The sequence below is a fragment of the Pleurodeles waltl genome, chromosome 2_2 (genome assembly GCF_031143425.1).
Source record: "Pleurodeles waltl isolate 20211129_DDA chromosome 2_2, aPleWal1.hap1.20221129, whole genome shotgun sequence".
Lineage (NCBI taxonomy): Eukaryota > Metazoa > Chordata > Amphibia > Caudata > Salamandridae > Pleurodeles > Pleurodeles waltl.
In genome coordinates this window covers 303,109,487-303,127,850 of record NC_090439.1, presented here as the reverse complement: position 1 = coordinate 303,127,850, position 18,364 = coordinate 303,109,487, and the positions used below count along the sequence as shown (strand labels likewise).

At 43.7% G+C, this 18,364-nt stretch overlaps 1 protein-coding gene across 1 annotated transcript in view; it reads left to right on the top strand.

The window, feature by feature from the left end:
- Positions 1–7,488: 7,488 nt before the first annotated feature.
- The window catches only part of ANKH (ANKH inorganic pyrophosphate transport regulator), a 563,142-nt gene continuing 552,266 nt past the window's right edge, over positions 7,489–18,364 (top strand). Inside the window, exon 1 of the mRNA XM_069219767.1 lies at positions 7,489–8,089. Within this exon, the coding sequence (XP_069075868.1) occupies positions 7,994–8,089 (96 nt within the window). The 5' untranslated portion in view covers positions 7,489–7,993. The remainder of the gene's footprint in view (positions 8,090–18,364) is intronic.

Sequence of the window (18,364 nt, the reverse complement as noted above, 5' to 3'; positions counted from 1 at the left end):
AATACTGCTGAGATGTGAATATTTTTTCGAGTAAAAACGCATACTTTGGCAGAAAACCATTGGATTACTATTCGAACTCACAACACCTCTTCCGGACAGCCACATCTGCCCAGGTTACAGAAATAGCTTGGTCCATGCTAGGACAACCCAAGACTACAAAATGTTTTCTGTCGGCGTTCATTTGACTATGATTCATGATTGTGAAACTCTGCTATGATGCACCATTCAAATTCCTTCCACAGCTATCGAGAGCTCCAGGAAACCAGCAAAAAATAATTCACTGAGAAATGGCTCTAGAAAATCAAATGTCCTTGTATTCTGTACAGGCCATGAAAAGGCACTTTCATCTTGATAACTTAAAGCTGATGAGCTATAAACATCAAATCTAAGTCCAACACATACAAATTGGAACTATTAATTGAAATAAATTCTTGACCCCAGGATACTTGATCACCTCCTCTACGTTCTTGGTTTCTGGCTTGCACAGAGTTGCCAACTTTCGTTTGCCAGTTATTAAAGGGGAATGAGCCCACCATAAGTCTACAAATGTGTCTGAGAGGACTGATAAGCTTCTGCAGCTGATGTCTGTGCTGCACCTGTTCTGTGTTTGTGTGAGAATTTTGTACTGCTCCTTGTCCTATAACTGTTCTGTGTGTTAAAAATGCTTGCCCTGATTATGCCATCTTACCAGCTCAGGGCTGTACAAGAGGAATTTTTCTATCGAAGAAATGATCTCTTTGATAAGACTACAAAAACTATCAGTGTTGCATTAATAAAGATACAGCAACCCTGCTGAGATGTTGGGCAATCCCAGTGACAGGTTCTGCGACCCCTGATGAGATGTTATAGAACTCCTAGTGAGATGTTATGCAAACCTAATGATATGTTCTACAACTCTGTACAGATGTTCCTATGCTGCTACGTTAAAAAAAATACTGAGCTTCTAAGAAGTTCTGGTACTGTTCATTGAGATTTTCACGTGTCGCTTAGTGTAAAGGTAGAGTAATTATGTGTTCATTGAATGCATTTTGAATAGTCTATTCCATTCAAAATATAACAGCTATGCTGAACGATGTTGACAATGCACAGGAAGTGATATCACTGGATTTCCCATAATCCGTCTCCACAAGACATATCACTGTAGTTTCCATCATCCATCTGTACAGGAAGTGACATCACTGGATTTTCCATCATCCAGCTCCACAGGAAGTGACATCACTGGCTTCCCACCCTGACTGTCTTTAAAAGAAGAAGACAAGCAGGAGGACTCATTTGCTATGATCGATTTGCACAGGAAGTGACATCACTGGATTTCCCATCATCCATCTGCTCAGGAAGTAACATCACTGATTTCCCAGAAGCCATCTCCACAGGAAGTGACATCATTGGTTTCCTGCCAAAACTATCTTTCAAAGAAGAAACCAAGCAAGAGGACTAATTTCCATCATCTGCCTGCACAGGAAGTGACATCACTGGATTTCCCGCCATCCATCTTCAAGGGAAAGTACATCACTGGATTTCCCATCAACTATCAGCACAGGAAGGGTTATCACTTGATCTCCCATCATCCATGCACACAAAAAGTGACATCATACCCCCAGGAGCCACTTAATAGTGGCCACAGCATTAACGGGCAGCAGATGTGCACAGAAGCCATGCCACTGACATGCCAAAGGCTAGCTTGTCTGCGCCTGAATGCCCTTCCTCCTACCACTACCATGCTGAGACCTTTGTCGCCCTCAACCCTAGACGCAGCTCCATACGCTGCTGATTCGCTGCACCACACAACACTGAGGGTGCATTCTCCTGTGCTTCCTGTACATTTTTATGCTCTTACCCACACCCAATATTAGCTGAACAGGCACCAGCAGCATCACGAATCCCACTCTTTTGCGCTCACACAGTCCTCCAACCACCCACACAATACTCCACACTTGCACATATGCTCCTCAATGCCTGCTCACTCACCAAATGCACCACAGAGATCTGGAACATACTGCATGACAATGCCCAGGACCTTCTTTTACTCATGGAAATCTGGTCGAACCATACATCGGCACCTGACATCACCACAGCCACCCCCCTACCCCAGGCTACAAAAAACAAGATTGCCAGGCAAGACAAACTTCACAAGCCTGGAAGTGGAACAGCCATCTTCCACAAGAACAACATCAGCTGCATCACATTCACAAAAACATAATCCTCAAACAAGAAACACCTGTTGTTCAAGCTCCATGTCACAGTCAACTTAACCCTAAGCAGCACTCTCATCTACAGACCCTCAGGACAGTGTATTAACTTCACTGACATCATCAAGGACTTCATCGCCTCACGCGCCCTCAGTGCTAGCAATTACATTCTACTTGGAGACCTGGGAGACTATGCCGACCCCAATTCATAAACACTAATTGAACACCTTGGAAACTGGGCCTCACCCAATGAGTGACCTACCCATATCGCCAGTGCTCCTGGTCCCTATTTTCACTGCCTTATAGAACAATTTAGTCAACAAGCCTGCGCCCTTCTCAAGGTCAGCATCCCCATCCCAGACAACACACATGCACCACTGCCAAAACTGGAACAACATCATTGATGAGAACCGGAACACCACTCTGAAAACCCACTGACATGAACACACCAACAGCATCCCCAAAGTCATTAAGAATTTCAATAATTCGATAATCTCCTGCACCAACTCACTTCCCCCCTAAAACGCAACAGCACAGTAAAATCCCAGGCCAGCTGGTACATGGAGGAACTTGGACTGATGAAAAGCCACTGCAAACAACTAAAGTGCAAATGGAGAACAGGCTAAGACAATGCAGACAGGAGCACATTCAAGTCCACCCTAAGACAGTACCACCAAATGATCTGCACGTCCAAATGTGCCTCTCTGTTGTACTGTATTGATGCCAGCACCAACAGAAGCAAAGAAGTCTTCATCATTATGAAAGATTTAACTTCACCAATAGCCACGTTCATCTCAATCATCCCCTCGCAGGACCTCTGCAATGATCATTCTCAATTCTACAGCAAACAAATCACCACCATTTACAGCAACTCCAATCCTTAACCAGACCTGCTAGACCTCACCAAGTGCCTCCTGATGTTCTCCAAAGAACCAGTGTTAACCACATCATCCATCATCACCCCAGAACAAAAATGCTGCCACCATGAAGTCCATCTACTGAGGGGTCCCATTGAACCTTGCTCCCACTAAGCCTTCACCAAAGAATTGTAACAATCAGCACCATGCTCACACCCATTCTTAATGCTTTCACCTCTTCTGCCACCTTCCTAGATGCTTGAAAACATGTAACTGTCCTCCCTTTGCTGAAGAAACCCTCTGTGGACCCTTCAATGCTCACCAACTACATACCGATCTTCCTGCTACCAATCCTGGCCAAGGTCTTAGAGAAAATCATCAACAGACAACTCCCTGAATACTTTCATGACTACCACCACCTAAATACCACCCAGTCTGGTTTCAGAACCAACCAAAGCACAGAAACTGCCATTTCTCACCTCCACTGATGAAATCCGCATGACTCTGAATGGAGGAGACACGTGGCCCTTTTCCACCCTGACCTCTCCATAGCATTTGACACAGTCCCCCTCCCCATCCTCATCCAATGCCTACGTGGCATTGGAATCAATATACACTACTTCAATGGTCTGCTTCTTCATGACTGGAAGAGCCTTAATCAGTTAGCCTGGCACTGTATACCTCGGAAGCCTGCAATTTAATTTGCATAGTTTTGCAAGGATCCTCCTTCAGCCCGACTATCTTCAATGCATAGCCAGCATCATCGGCTGTCCCAATATCAATGTCCTTTCCTAAACCAACATGGAACTCATTCTCTCCCTCGCAGACAAGTTAGACAGTATCAGGGTCAATGTCTGAATGACTAAAATTGACCACTGAATGAAGACCAAGGCCAATATTTATGGGCTTTTCTTGCAAGGCAGTGTAACAAGTCATCCTTGCTGTGCTGTCCTGTGTTAAAGGGAAAGGGCAGGAGTGAGACATATTTAAGCAATATGGTGCATTTCTGTCCTTTCCGACTGTGCTGGTGCCATTTTGGCTGCCTAGCGCCAATGCAGGCACACTTGCACCACGGTGGAAGGATGTCTGAGTTGCATATAGTATTGTTTGTGGGCAGGAAAGGACACCTTCCTGCACACAAAAAAATCCTGGGAGGCATTTCCCTCTTTCTTTCTGTGCTTTAGAATGGAAAAAATGAGGAGAAATAAAGATATTTCTCCTTGTTTCGCCTACCCTGGGGAGGCATAGGATTTTGGTGCATCCTGAGGTTACCAGTGTTGGTAAATCTGGGGATGTGTCAAAATCCAAAGGTGTTATGTGGGAACACCCACCACAATGCCCATGCAACGCCTCCCTTGAGCAGAGTAAGACAATGCAGCAATTTGTGCTGCCTTGCCTTACTCCATACTTATGAGGCCATTCAGACCCACACAGAGCAGCTTTGCATGGCCTCATAGATATGTTTACAAGATTTGTGCCAATGTTGTGCATCAAAAAGTGATGCAATGGTGGTGCAAGGGTCATAATAAATATGCCCCAAGTGTCTAAAGCTGAATACCAGGCATGACCAAAGTAATGATCTTCGGGAAGAGCACATAACCGTGGGACTCTAACTGGTGGCCAACAGAGCTAGAACTAATACTCATGCCAAGAACCATGGAATATTCATCGACCGCAAACTCAATATAACCGACCAAGTCAATGTCATCACCATCTCATGCTTCTGTACCTTGAAGATGCTGAGGAAGATTTTCAAATGGCTCCCAGTAAGCACCCGTAAAAGCGTCATGGATGCCCTGGTCCCAAAGCAACCTGGACTACGAGAACACCCTCTATACCTACATCAGTCACACACTCACCAGAAGCCTGCAGCCATTTAGAACTTGGTGATCAGAATCACCCACAACCTCCCATGCTGCACTCACATCACACCACACCTGAAGGAGCTCCACTGGTGCTGGTTCCCAAATGAGCACAATTCAAACTTTTCACCCACACTTTCATGGCTTTAAATAACACTAGCCCAGCATACCTCAACAATTGCATCTGCTTTCACAAACCTTCCAGACACCTCCACTTATCCGGACTCCTACTTGCACATAACCATTGCATACAGAAAACATGATCTGGTGGTCGAGCTTCTCGTACATTGTTTCTGAAATGCAGTGGTGCACCCTAGAAAAAACACAATAATAGGTAAGGAAGTGCAATTCAACTGCCCAAGTTTCTTGTTTCCTCCTCGATAGTGCCTTCCGAAAAGCTTTTATGTTTTCATTATTCATATTCCAATTGTCAGCCAACGTGTTTCGTTCACAACAGTGAACTTAACATATTCATATTCCAATTGTCAGCCAACGTGTTTCGTTCACAACAGTGAACTTCTTCAGGGAATTTCAATCTAACTGACAATAATCCATTGAACATTCCACAAATACCAAATTCCAACTCCTTGCCTTTCTGATCCAAAAAAAGACCCTTCAATTGGTAGTTTCAAAATGCATTTTATATGCCTAAATCCTCATATTCTGGATTAGACCAGTCCCATCCTGGACACATGAATCTGTGTCCCAAATCTAAATGGACACTTGGTGCGTAGGTAGCACACAACAAAGAACTCGAGAGGCATCCAGGAGTGGAGGATACTAATAGAGAGTGCAAGATATTCTGCCTGCCACTTTTTGTAGCTGTTTGGGACTTCTCCTACATTGCTCCTATATCGTGGAATGACCTGCTACTACAAAGAACAGCCTCCTCCTCACTTCTTAAATACCACAAGAAGCTGAAGACCTGGCTTGTTGAGTAGTCCCACTAGGCCCTTGGTGTGGCTAGATTCAAACCTGCTCAACACCAGGATACTTCTTGGGTGACAGTAGGCTGTACAAATGTACATAACATTACAAATACAATGCTACAAGTTTCTGAAACTGTTCCATTACAATATTATTTGAATGAGAAGATCTGGAATTATCCATAAAAAGCTTTACACCCTACTGAGAAGCAACCATAGGGTCACACTCAGTGCTTGATGTTAAAGAAGAAGTGCCCTCTTCCAAACTTTTTCTCGGAAGCACATTGTTGGCACTGAGACAAAAAAATAGACCCAGGCGCCAAAATAAAAGTAGCCTATCTGTGAATTAGATAGCTTAAAAGGTGGCCCACGTTTGCAAATTGGGGTAGTTATGAACTTGTAAAGACATGCTTTATACCTGTTTTGCAAGGCACGAAAGACTGCATGACTTTGAGGTTGCTGCAACCAAGTTTGTCTTAATATCAGGGAAATTGATAGGAGATACCACCCAATCTGACAATAAAACAGGCCCACAAAGCTGCCAAAAAAGACCCACACATTGACTTGTCAGATCAGCCATCCCTTCGGCACTGCCTGCGTTGCCTACAGGCCAGTCCGACCTTGCCTTTAGCTACCTCTTTTAGGTCCTTTTGCAGCCCTTCTTTCTCCATTTGCCACTATTTTCTTTTACTTCTCTTCCTCCTTGTCTCTGCGTTTTCTGCTTTTCTCTGTGTTACTGTAGGTCAAAGTCTGAAGATTAAAAATAAGTCTCAGTCTCCAAATCTGAGCATTGGTGGGCCCCACCTGCAGCTACCTGCTCAAATAAAGCGAAGGTTGGATGTAAGTTATAGCAGCAATGTGAAGAAATACAGGAGATCTGCTAAGAAGTGTTGTTATGGTTGGTTTTATGTTGTAGTAGCAGTGTTAAGAAGGCATGGGTCTGTCCCACTCGGAGGGCTGGGTAGATGTAAGAGTCCTGTTAAGACGATATCATACCCCTTGAGATTAAGGAGGAGCTGCGAGCACTTACTACCAATGTTTCTGGCAAAACATTGGGGCTGACAGTGCACCTGGGGCATAGTAGTGGGCATATTATGTGACATCTTTATTGGTGCACTTTGTAGCTCAAAGGTTGACACCTGTACTCTCCACCTCGTCGGTGGGAATATTTGTCGCAAAGAAGGTAATATTTTGTGGCTTAATGATGAGCATAGTGTGTAGCACAAAGAAGGTCTGGTTTTGTGGCACAATTATGGTTTTGCTCTGTGGGGCAATCGTGGATGTACAATGAAGTGCTGCGAGGGGCACCCACTTTCGCACAGTAATGGATCTATTATATGGCATACTGAGCTGCATTCCCTACTGCACACCTGGACGTATTCTCAGACAATAAAAAATAACAGTACGAGCGTGCAGACAGGGTGAGCATTTCTGTCCATAACTGTTATTTACTATGAAGTCTCCCAGTTCTAGAGTAAGGTTAGCAGCGACAAGCTGCAATCCTCGCAAGAGGCGTTAGAGGGAGCAGTGACATCTTCCTCGCGGCTGCAGTCTTCGCTGCCTCTGTGCATGTAGTCACTATGTTTGTGTGCGACCCCACGTGTCAGCTACGGCAAGGCTCACATTCGGTGGTTGGCTGTGAGCGGGGGCTGGTGTCTCACCGCAGCCCTCTGCAGCGCCAAGCAGCATCTTTTCCTCCTCCTCCTCCTCCTCCTCTTCCACTGCGCGGTGTACATCCTGCCCGCAGAGACACTGAAAACAGGGTCGATCCTCAATTATTTCTGCCCTATCCCCGGCCGCTGCCTTCTTCCCCCCTTCCCCCCACCCCCACCCCCCGTGTCAGCCATGTGTTGTTGCCGGTGATTTCACCTTACTAGCGCTCCCCACCCCCTCCTCCCGGGTTCACAATGGAAAAGCTGTCAGCAGAAATTTCTGGCGTCACTGCTGCCCCGTGCCCCTCCCGCGGGTCACTGCTGTGTGGGAGGGCAGCAGGGCAGGGCCGGAGCTCTGGGCTTCCCTGCTAAAGGAGGGCAGGCGCCGGTGAGCACCGTTATTCCCGCCTGGCCGAGGCGCACCGGGCACACCCGCCGGCCTCCCATTCCTCCTCTCTGTGCAGCAGTGCCGTGAGTCCCTGGGGAGAAAGGAGTCTTATCTGAGCGATGGTGCAGTTCACAGCCCTCACGCCCTACTGGCCCCTCATCCGCTTCCTGGTGCCGCTGGGTATCACCAATATCGCCATCGACTTTGGGGAGCAGGTAATGTACAGCAAGACTATTCTGTTCTGTCACTGGTTGGAAGGGGGAGGGGCAGTACATATCTGCCATTTACCTGAAGGATAGCAGAGTTTAGACTGCTGCTGATAATTTTGGCATGAATTTATCACATCTACATCCTGCCATTCACCCCTCAGCTCGCTTATTTACATAAGTACATGCTATGGAATGCACGTGCTCCCTCCGAGAATGTTGCCTTCATGTATCATATGGCATTGGCACTATGCTTCAAAGCAGAAGCTTTTCTAAATATTGTACTTCAGTAAAAGTATTGGCGATATAATAAATCATTCAGCCACATGCATGGTCACGCCAGGTTGATGCAAGTAGTGCAGCGCACCTTCCTGAACAAAAGCCACCCAATGCTATAGATTTAGAATTGCTGAAGGATGAGATTGACATGTTAGTCCAATGCCCGGTATAGGTTTGTCATGCTTCAGAAGATATGTTTTGGGACACGCGAGTGGAGGTGATGGGGTTTAGGGGCGTAAATATCATGGCTTTCCTTTTTTAGCAAGAGTTGCCAATCTGATGGTAATACAACAGCGTTGTTATAGCATACACATATAGAAGCTGCTTGAGAATCTGTGCACGAGGCAGCCGTGGTTCTCTAATCCTAATTACATTCCCTGTCATTATGGCTGTCCTGACACAGACACTTACGCTGGGGTTTGACAGACATTACTAGTTCACCCAGAACCACCAACTTCCCCAGGCTCGGCAGCCAATCCTATGGCCCGTTTAATAACCATCTGTCTTACACCGGCTTTAGCGGCCTCCGGCCCCCTTCAAGTGCCGGTGCTTGATTATTTTAGACTTGGCAGCCAGTTGGCTGGTGATGTTTGTGCCAGAGTTCAGTTGTCGCAGATAGGGGTCGTCTTGATAATTTATCTTTAAACAAACCAGTAATGCATACCCCTGCTTCAGTTGGAGACATTTGCATCATCTTGCAAAAATTGGCCTGGTGTTTTATGAACATGGGAAATGTGCCTTGTAGGAGGGGAATATTGATAGTAGTTTGTTTAAGCGCATTGTGTCCAGTGCTGCTTCAAGCTCATACAGTGACTTTGGACAGAGGCCACAGCGGCTTGCGTGGACCCTCACTGAATGAGTGGAACACCCCTTGGGCGTTACTCTCCCACACCTTTGCACGGCTCCCACAGATAACACCCGCAATAGCTCAGAGGCCACACTAAAGCGCACACCCAGCTTGTCTCTTTTTGCAGAACAATATTAATTTTCTAAAAAGGCGGCAACTTTGACCGTAGGAGTCATTCTTAAGACATTGTGTGTTAATTGCTTGGGATAGCTCAATGAGGTATGTTTATGACTGGGGTAACTGTTCTTCCCGATTACTTTTGAACTAGAATGCTTACTCTTGTTTCCAAGTATTCGGTATTGGCACCGCTGCAGTGCTCCCTTATAATACTGGTAGGTCCACTACACCGCCAGTATTACCACCGGCACCGACATCACAACAGCCACCACTAGTTCCACCATCATCACTACCATGCTGACACCACCACTTCTACACCACCACTGCTCCTGTTGCACTCACTTGCACTGCCATCACCTACATCGACACTAGCAGTGCCATCTACAACTATTGCCACCAGCGCTACCATCTCTACAACCTAAAATTCCACCATCAGCACTCTTACTGCCATCACTATGGGAGCTCTATAGCCACCACCATCAACACTTACTGCTACCACCAATAGTAGATCACTGCTTCTGCCAGCAAGCCATCAGTCCGTCCTTCGCCCTTACTTCTACCACCATCAATATTAACACCATCACCACAATCACTACTGCCAATGCATCTTCCAATGCCACAGCAGCTACCAACATCACCTGTGCTTCCTTTCACTGGTACCACCACCAACACCATCATCACTGCACACATTGATCTGCTACCACTGCCAGCGCTACTACCACCGTGCTTACAATCACTGACGCCTCCACCTCCAGCCCCACCACCACCACCACAGTCAGTGCCACCACCGTACGTACTGTCACTTCCATTGCTGCTACACCACAGGCACCGTTAACCCACCACCACTACTACCACCATCCCTGCTGCCAACATCACCACTATCGCCAACATTACCGTCCTTGCTATCACTACTACCAACAGCACTATCATCTCTGCCATCACCACTGTCGCTATTAAACCACTACCTAAACTAATTCTCGTGCCTCTATTACCAATTGCACTTATATAAGTGATAACAAATATAATAATATTAATAATATTCACAATAATTTACTTGTATAAAGCGCCTGCTACCACGACGGCGCGGCTTCGCGTCACTGTACATTGAATACCCCGCGCTACTGTTAATGCAGATGCAATGCAGATGCTCTCACAGCAGCCCAGCAAATTCAAAATTGCACTATTTGCTCCGGCGCTGTCTTAAAAGAGAGGCCGGGGTTTATTTCTCATTTGCCTCAGGACTGTGACCAGAGGCTGGCACCGCCGTCGCTCATTCCGTTCAGGACTCGCCTCCGCCTCGCTGGAATGATAACGTGCTGACTGATGGGGCGAGAGGTTGCCGACTGCCTGCTGTTCACTGGCTTCCTTTCCCACAGTTGCCTCTTTGTTGCCAGCTCCCGAATGTGCCCAGTTTTCGTTTCTCATCCCCCTGCTTCCCGCCCTTGCAGTGTCAAACGAAGTCAGACCCTCCATATAGCCAAGAAACCGTTTCTAGTGTGGTGTTGTGACTACACCAGCGTGTTACTGAGAGGCGGAGTTTTGGCGTTCGTGGGCACAGCTCTGTCCGTTATTAAGTTCCATTCTGCGGTACAAACAGGCCAGAAATCAATGAAGAGAATATTTCTTTAGTCTCAGCACCTGGACAGAGTAACCATGACGTGATGCCAACACCAACCTAAACAACACCAAAAAAAGAAAGAAAAATACACGGGTCCCCAAAAGCAAAGTAAACAACAGTGACACGAACCCTTTTGTCACCGGGTGTGGGGTGATTTCTGCTGTATAATGACACAGCGACGAGGGCACAAAGGGCACTGCAGAGAATGGCACGCTGTAGGTCAGATGCACTGTCAGAGAATGCTCTATTTATTAAGTTCACCAGGTCAGGGGACCTTTTGTGCTACGGCGGCCTTCTGTGCCCAATCCCTTTGTTTTTCTGTGGCTTATCTTTACATGATTCCGGTAAATGAGGACATACTCGTTTTAAGCACAGGGATGCTTTATACATGCGATCATGTATGCAGGTGGTCTTGTGTTCATATTTGAAGTTTTATGTGAGTTTAGCAGTTCAACTTATACCTCTACAGTGTCCTTACAATGTTCATACTAGGGGAATAAATAACTTGTTCAGTGCATGTGAGTATTGTGTGTAGCGCTTCCCTGAAAACTGCACGTCCTGTCAGTTGGGCGTGTGCACAACAGGACCCGCGGGCCGATTACATCATCTGTTCTGCAGGGGCCTACAGTAGACCCCCTGCAGTTAATACAATGTGGGCGTGGGGGTGGGGAACCCTTCTGGGAACCATCTTGCGGGTCTTTTAACATATGTGAGATATGGGAGTGTCTGGGTCCCCTCATCTTTTTGTGTCTGTGTGTGGTGGGGGGGGAGAGAGGGGGGCGTTGCAACGTTGCATCATTTTGTCTTGGCCACTGTCCTCTGCCACACACACCAAAACTTGGGCGCCAAGAGCACAATATGTTACAAAGTGGGCTGCAAAGACCCTTCTCTAATACCGAATTAGATGGTAGTCTTGGTGTGCTGCCCCATGATAGAGCGGTCCTTTCCCACTTTTGGAAGGAGGTGTAGCCATCCTAAATGAAAAAAAGACGCTGTCTCTACTGTTGTACCCCTGTAATATCTAATCTCCGGGACCACCTCTTGAGAAATGGCGGTCTTCTCCGCTAAGGTTGCTGAATCTGTCCTCCATTTCGGTAGCTTCGATTGTGTGTGAAGGTGGATATGCAGAATGGAAGCGTGGGCCTGTGTCCTCCTTCCCTGCTGTTCCGAAGCCTCACTATATAATATTTTTCACAGTGCATGTTAACCTGCCAGATACTACAATAATAACCCCCATGCAGAGCACTGGCGTTCACTGCACGTTAGGGAGGCATCTCACTAGTTCTCGCTGAAACCTCCAGTGGTATCTGAGAGGGAAACTGAAGTCTAGCTCTCTGTTCCCTCATTCAGATTGTAGGTGACGCACACACACAATTTATTCATCAGTTTTATATAAATCACCATCACAGTGAGGTGCCATAGACAGCCGAAAGTTGCTATGCATAAAGAAAAACAAGCATTTGCAATGTAATGGGTCTCGCATTTGATCGAGTTAGAGCTATTAGCGTTCTAAACTCCTAACTGGACTTTTCTTGCCACATAAATTGAAAATGAAAAGTAAAACAGTTTCACATAAGCGAGCCGATTCACAGCGCTACGGCCGCCATGAGCATCAGCGTGAAGGAGCACACAAATGGAAAAAGAAGTTCACTTGCAGTCAAACTTATTGGCAAAAGTGAAATTAGCCATGTAACAGGGTCGATGGCCAAGGCGGTAACAAAACATTCCCAAGGAGGGACAAAGGTAAACCATTTACCAATGTCATCTAATGATTTTTGAAGGTCAAGCCCGCAAACGAGGGTTACTGATGTGTGTGATGTGGGCGTGGTTAAAAACCCAGATACATACCAACAAGTCGAAAAAGTAGCGCTTCCGCGCTGCTATGCTCCAGCAAAAAAACAACACTTGCGCGCTGCTATGCTCGACCTAAAAATGAAGACGAGTTGTGTAACAGTATTAAACAGAAAGATGCTTCAGATATCACTAGATATTCAAATGAGAACAAGACAGGTGGGTACACTGTTAGTTGTTTCCTGACAGCCAAAAATGTGGAAGACATTTTGGATATTGCTGATAGAGAGTCCTCCAGAATGGCAACATGGCTCCACAGAACAGTTAGTTCAAAGCTTGATGGTTGGTACGTAGGTGCTTCCGGAACTAGTTAGTTTTCTCTCTTTCCTGCACTTTTTTGACCCCTTATAGTATGAGTATATTTGTGAGAAAGGAAGGGTGGTGCATGCAGTCTGCTTTTTTTTGCCAGATATCTGTTTTTCTACTTAATCTTAGCTTCTATTGGAAGTTAGTGAAGCTATCGAAGTGGAGATGGTATGCTGTCGAATTTTCTAGTGTTGGATAGGCAACATGCCATATAGCAATGGACCACATTTTGAGGGCAATAAATGATTCCGGGACCTCCCAAAGTATCACACTACCCATACCTTCAACCTCTAAACTCAGAGATTGAAGGTATAGACTAAGAAGGATGGGATCTTAGAATGGAGTCAGGGGAATCAGCATTGAAATCCTCTAAGATTTGTGCCCCTTGATCATGAGGACTTGATAGCAATTTGTTATGCAAATCAGAACAGGGTGTGACCACTTTCTCCCATGTAATCTGACCACTTTCTCCCATGTAAAGTTCCAAGTTATGGAGCAGCCTATCACGGTTGACCGTATTAAAGGCTGCCAAATGATCCAGAAGTACAGAGGCTTGCCTCTCCAGCATCCGCTATGCCATGAAAATTTTCCAGAATCTTAAGTATTTGCTCACATCATGCTAAACCCAGAGGGGTAAACAGATTAGTATTTGTGAAGTGCAGTGACTTGCATTTGTGCTTGCATCACAGGATTATCTTCAACAATTAGGATGAAGCTCTAGAATTGTGTGTGTGTGTTTGTGCCTGTATGCAAAAGCAAGTCTAAAGGTATACACTTGCTTATATGATTCTTTGTATTTCTGAATTGCCAACTTATTTGCCTTATCTATTTTTGCTACCTCCGTTAGATGTAATAACAAGATTTTACCCTTGCATTTTAGTTCTTGCCTGGCATATAGCTCCTAGAACAGATTCTTTTAGTTTTGTTCACACATCCTGCATTCCTTCAAATCTCGTCACTTCTAAATGGACCGTGTATAAAAACTCCCCTCTGTGCAGGTTGGCACCCACCAATAATCTTATCTAAGATTTTTCCTTAATATTTGCTGAATAATGCTTTCCTCACTTTGAAGCATGTTATTTTCTAGCCACTAGAATCCATGTGAACTTCAGCCTCAATGATCAGAGCACTAGCTCTAATGTTAATTGATACAGTGGTGTCCAAAAGTGTGTCACAGATCAGAGTTCACTAAACTTAGAGGATGTTCTGCCCTGCAAAAAAACTTAACTTCAACTGTTAACCACTTTTGGTGCAACTCGTAGGCTGAAAATGTCTCCTGGAATATCAAAGTCCGGATACAGAACACGTCCTCATTTATGTGAGAAAGTACATTTGTTGCTGCACTCCTTGAACATCCCAGGATTAAGAAAACATCTAGAATATAGCAAAGTAACATATTCTTGGAGTTTCTTGAACTTTTTGACATAGTGATGGTCCAGGAAACATGGACTATTGCCACTCTTAAAACTATTAACTGAAAGTCAATTTTTCCCAATCTACTACAGGCATGTAAGGTAGACCATACTTATCTCAAGTTACCTAGAATCTATTGTTCCAGTGTACTGTCATTTATTCTTCCGGTTTGCTGCAGCAAGTGTAATTCATATGTCTGCCATTAAATGCTCCTCTGGATCCAATCCAATTGTTTTTTACATCCATATACCACAAGGGAAAGGAGCAGATCATCTTTTTATTTATTGGATGAAACATATCCATAGTTATGTGTTTTTACCATGTTCTGTGGGCCAATGCCTTTGGACAGGTGGCTTTAATACCAAATTGCCAATACTAGTTTGAAAGTCCAATAGCTGAAGTGGTTGACTCCAGGTGGCTTATTCCCAGACTTAAGTTTGGTGATCGTACACATGACAAACAAGGGCATATGTTTATGACATGTATTGAAAACCATAATTTGCTCCATCCTAACAGGACATCCAGTAGGATTTCCCCTAGCAGCTGCAATCTTATATTGTGTCTTTAAATTTGCATTTATTAATTATATCTTTGATGATATTGAACTCTCTTGTCATTGCTTGGGCTTCCATATTGAATTATTCCATGCAAGTGATCAACGCCCTCAGAATTTAAACTTATCCCGAAAATAACAATGGTTCACCAAAATTGAACAGTGGTGCAATTAATAAGGGTGTGCTAAATATTTACAAATGAAGAACATAATGGCCTCTTTGCTGATGATGTGGGAAAGAATGTGCAGGTGACATCAACATCACTGTCTTCCAGTTATGACGACAAACCATCTTACACATGATCTCTTTTAAAGACAAATCCACACAAAAAGGGTGAAAGGGTGTGTAGGGACTGGTTTGGCTCTAAAATTTGAAAACAGTGTAAGTAAACTAGGAGAATTTGTTGGGAGCCTTGTAAATAAGCAACACGTCATATCATAATAGAAAGAGCCAACAGCAAATAATTAAGAAATGTTGAAGAAAACTATCAAATAAAAAAAGAATAACATCTGCCTTAAATGAATGAGCAGTATCATTTTGGCAGTTGATAACTATGGCATCAAGTTGTTTTGGTCTTCATTGCTAACAGTATTAGTAGCTAATCATCTTTAAACTTAGTTGAATTTGATTCACTATAAATTCAGAATACATATATTAAGAATTTTTTTGGAACGTTTCATAGTTTGCCACCAGTGTTACTCTTTGGCATTAAGATAGATCTATCGTGACCCCTTCCAGCTAAGTTTGTATATGACCTCTTCCTTAGGAGTAAATCGTCTACTGTAAAGGGGCCTGATGGTTCTTCAACAAATGTATTAAAAGCCCATCCAGTTTGGTGGCCAATGAATTTGACTCCGCTTTACACTCAAATTTGTAAACGTATACATTTCTAGATAATTGGATGATGTCATTGTTTGTTCCCAATCTTTAATATATATTGACAAAGCCAATAGACCTGGCTTTAGTGTGCCAGCACAGGCAAAGAATGAATTCATAAATGCTATTTAAATAAGTTGCATGCATAAATGCTGTACATTGCTTTGTCAGAGTTGGAAAAAAGTAGCAAAAAATAACCACTTTTGGTATAGAATAGTTATAGTAGATAAATGAAGGTAAGAAAATGTGTGATGATTGAGGTTATAATTATAGATGAAAAGCATTCTCTAATGGATTCAAAAGGAAGTGTTTCCTAGAAGCAAAATGATAGGCGAAACAGCCCATAGCTCTAAGTGAGAGAGAAATACTCCTTGGTGCAGACAAAGCTCCTTCTATATGCGTAATTTAAAGAACTGGTAATAGTAGGTCTTGCTGACAGCTTCACTGGTAAAATGGGGACCACTCAAATCTTGGGAACTATTCTATTCTGGCTAAGCTGTGGCCCATAGAGTAACACATTTGCCAGAGTTGTACCTCAGTTATATATCTCGACTGATCTGAAAATGTTCGTCATTTGACACAAATGGATTTTTGGAAAGTGTAGTCCATGACGTACATGAGGAAGCATTTTGATTTCCAGAAAGTAAGTCCTAAGACAGTGTATCACTGCTGCATTGGGTGTATGTGGATTTCACTAAGGCCTTTGACACTAATGTCTCTGGATTCCTGTGGAGAAAGTTGATAAAATGTGACTTTTATTTCCTCTAGCTGCTATCTTAAGCCATCTCAACAGTGAAAGCGGGGTTGTTATTTCAACATATGGAATTCAGAGTGGTGAATTCTGTATGCCAATTATTTATTCAGGATGTCAGGGTGGCATACTAACTACAACATTATTCAACATATTTTTGAGTCCTTTGGATCCCTTTGTACCTGCTGCAAATAATTTCCCCTGAAATTGTGACCCAGCCAAAGATCAAGGTTTATAATATACTGGTGACGTGATCTTTGATCAGACATCAACAAATCACTAGACATCTGATAATCCACCGCTCAGAATGACTTATCAATTAATCTTAACAAAATGCAAGCAGTGGCTTCTTGCTTGAGCAAACATGGGTTACCATTGGCACTAAAATCGCACTTCTTATCAAATGCAACAATTTGTGTTTGCAATTTATTATGGAATACAAATTTTATGTTTGCAGTTTATTTCCGGGTTGGTTTGTGGGGCAGCTATAAGCACATACTTTAAATATTTTGAGACCCTTTGTAAGCCACCTACAAATTACAGGGTCATATGGCTGTCTCTCTTACATCAAATAATCTGGGTCCTAGAGCCTGTATGTAAAATACCTAGGCCCATATTTATACTTATTTAGCGCTGCATTTGCGTAATTTTTTTTGACGCAAAATAGGCACAAACTTACAAAATACTACTGTATTTTGTAAGTTTGCGCCGCTTTTGCGTCAAAAAGCGGTGCAAATGCAGCGCTAAAAAAGTATAAATATGGGCCCTAGAGTGGCAGACCTAACCCTGGTGGCAGAGATACAAGTATTTACATTGCCACCCCCATTTAATTAATTCAACCGATTAGGGGGCCCTCCTTTTAGTGAAAAATAACAACTATCACTGAAAACAAGCGCACCACTTAAGAATCTAGCTGCAAGTAAATTGTTTTCAATTTATGGCATTACCATCAAATATTTTGATCATATTTTATTAGTGTTCTTGTCCTGTGCAGCTTCTAGGAATAAAACCTTTGATGTGCATTCCAACGCACCAGTTCTAAATAACAGAGAAGATACTATGTACCTTTATGAAAAGTATTTTGAAATGCTACAATTGATTGAATGGTTGTATTACTTTATCCTGCGAATGAGTCATTTATAAGTGGAATAATATATGGTTATTGTCAGCTGCAAATAAAGGTTATTTTTCAATAAAAAAAGTAATCTGACAAAAGTAATCAGCAATTCCAAATTATACATACTGCTCATAGGCTGCTACAGATCTAATAATGCATGCTTTGCAAAGTCTAGGATACTCTTTTCCTAGTAGAAAATGCAGTTTCAGGCTTTTCCCCCATCTCCGCCTGCCAAAGCTGCCTCTCTTCTTGCATTAACATCTTATGATTGGATTGTACTAAATATGTATCCAGGTTCCTCATTTAAAACAGGTGTATGCGTTATATCGAATTTGGAAGGCATTACTGCTATAAACCCAACCCAGAGAGTTTGTGGCCCCCACATTTTCCTGTTATATATTGTTGGGGATCCAGTAGATAAAAGGCTTCTGACCCCTATTTCCTATCACTTTAGCTGAAAAAATCCATTAATATCCATTACACAAAACAAAGGCTTCTTTGAGTGGCATTACGTCATTTGAATATATTTGTATTCACAATGCCATTAGGAAGAAA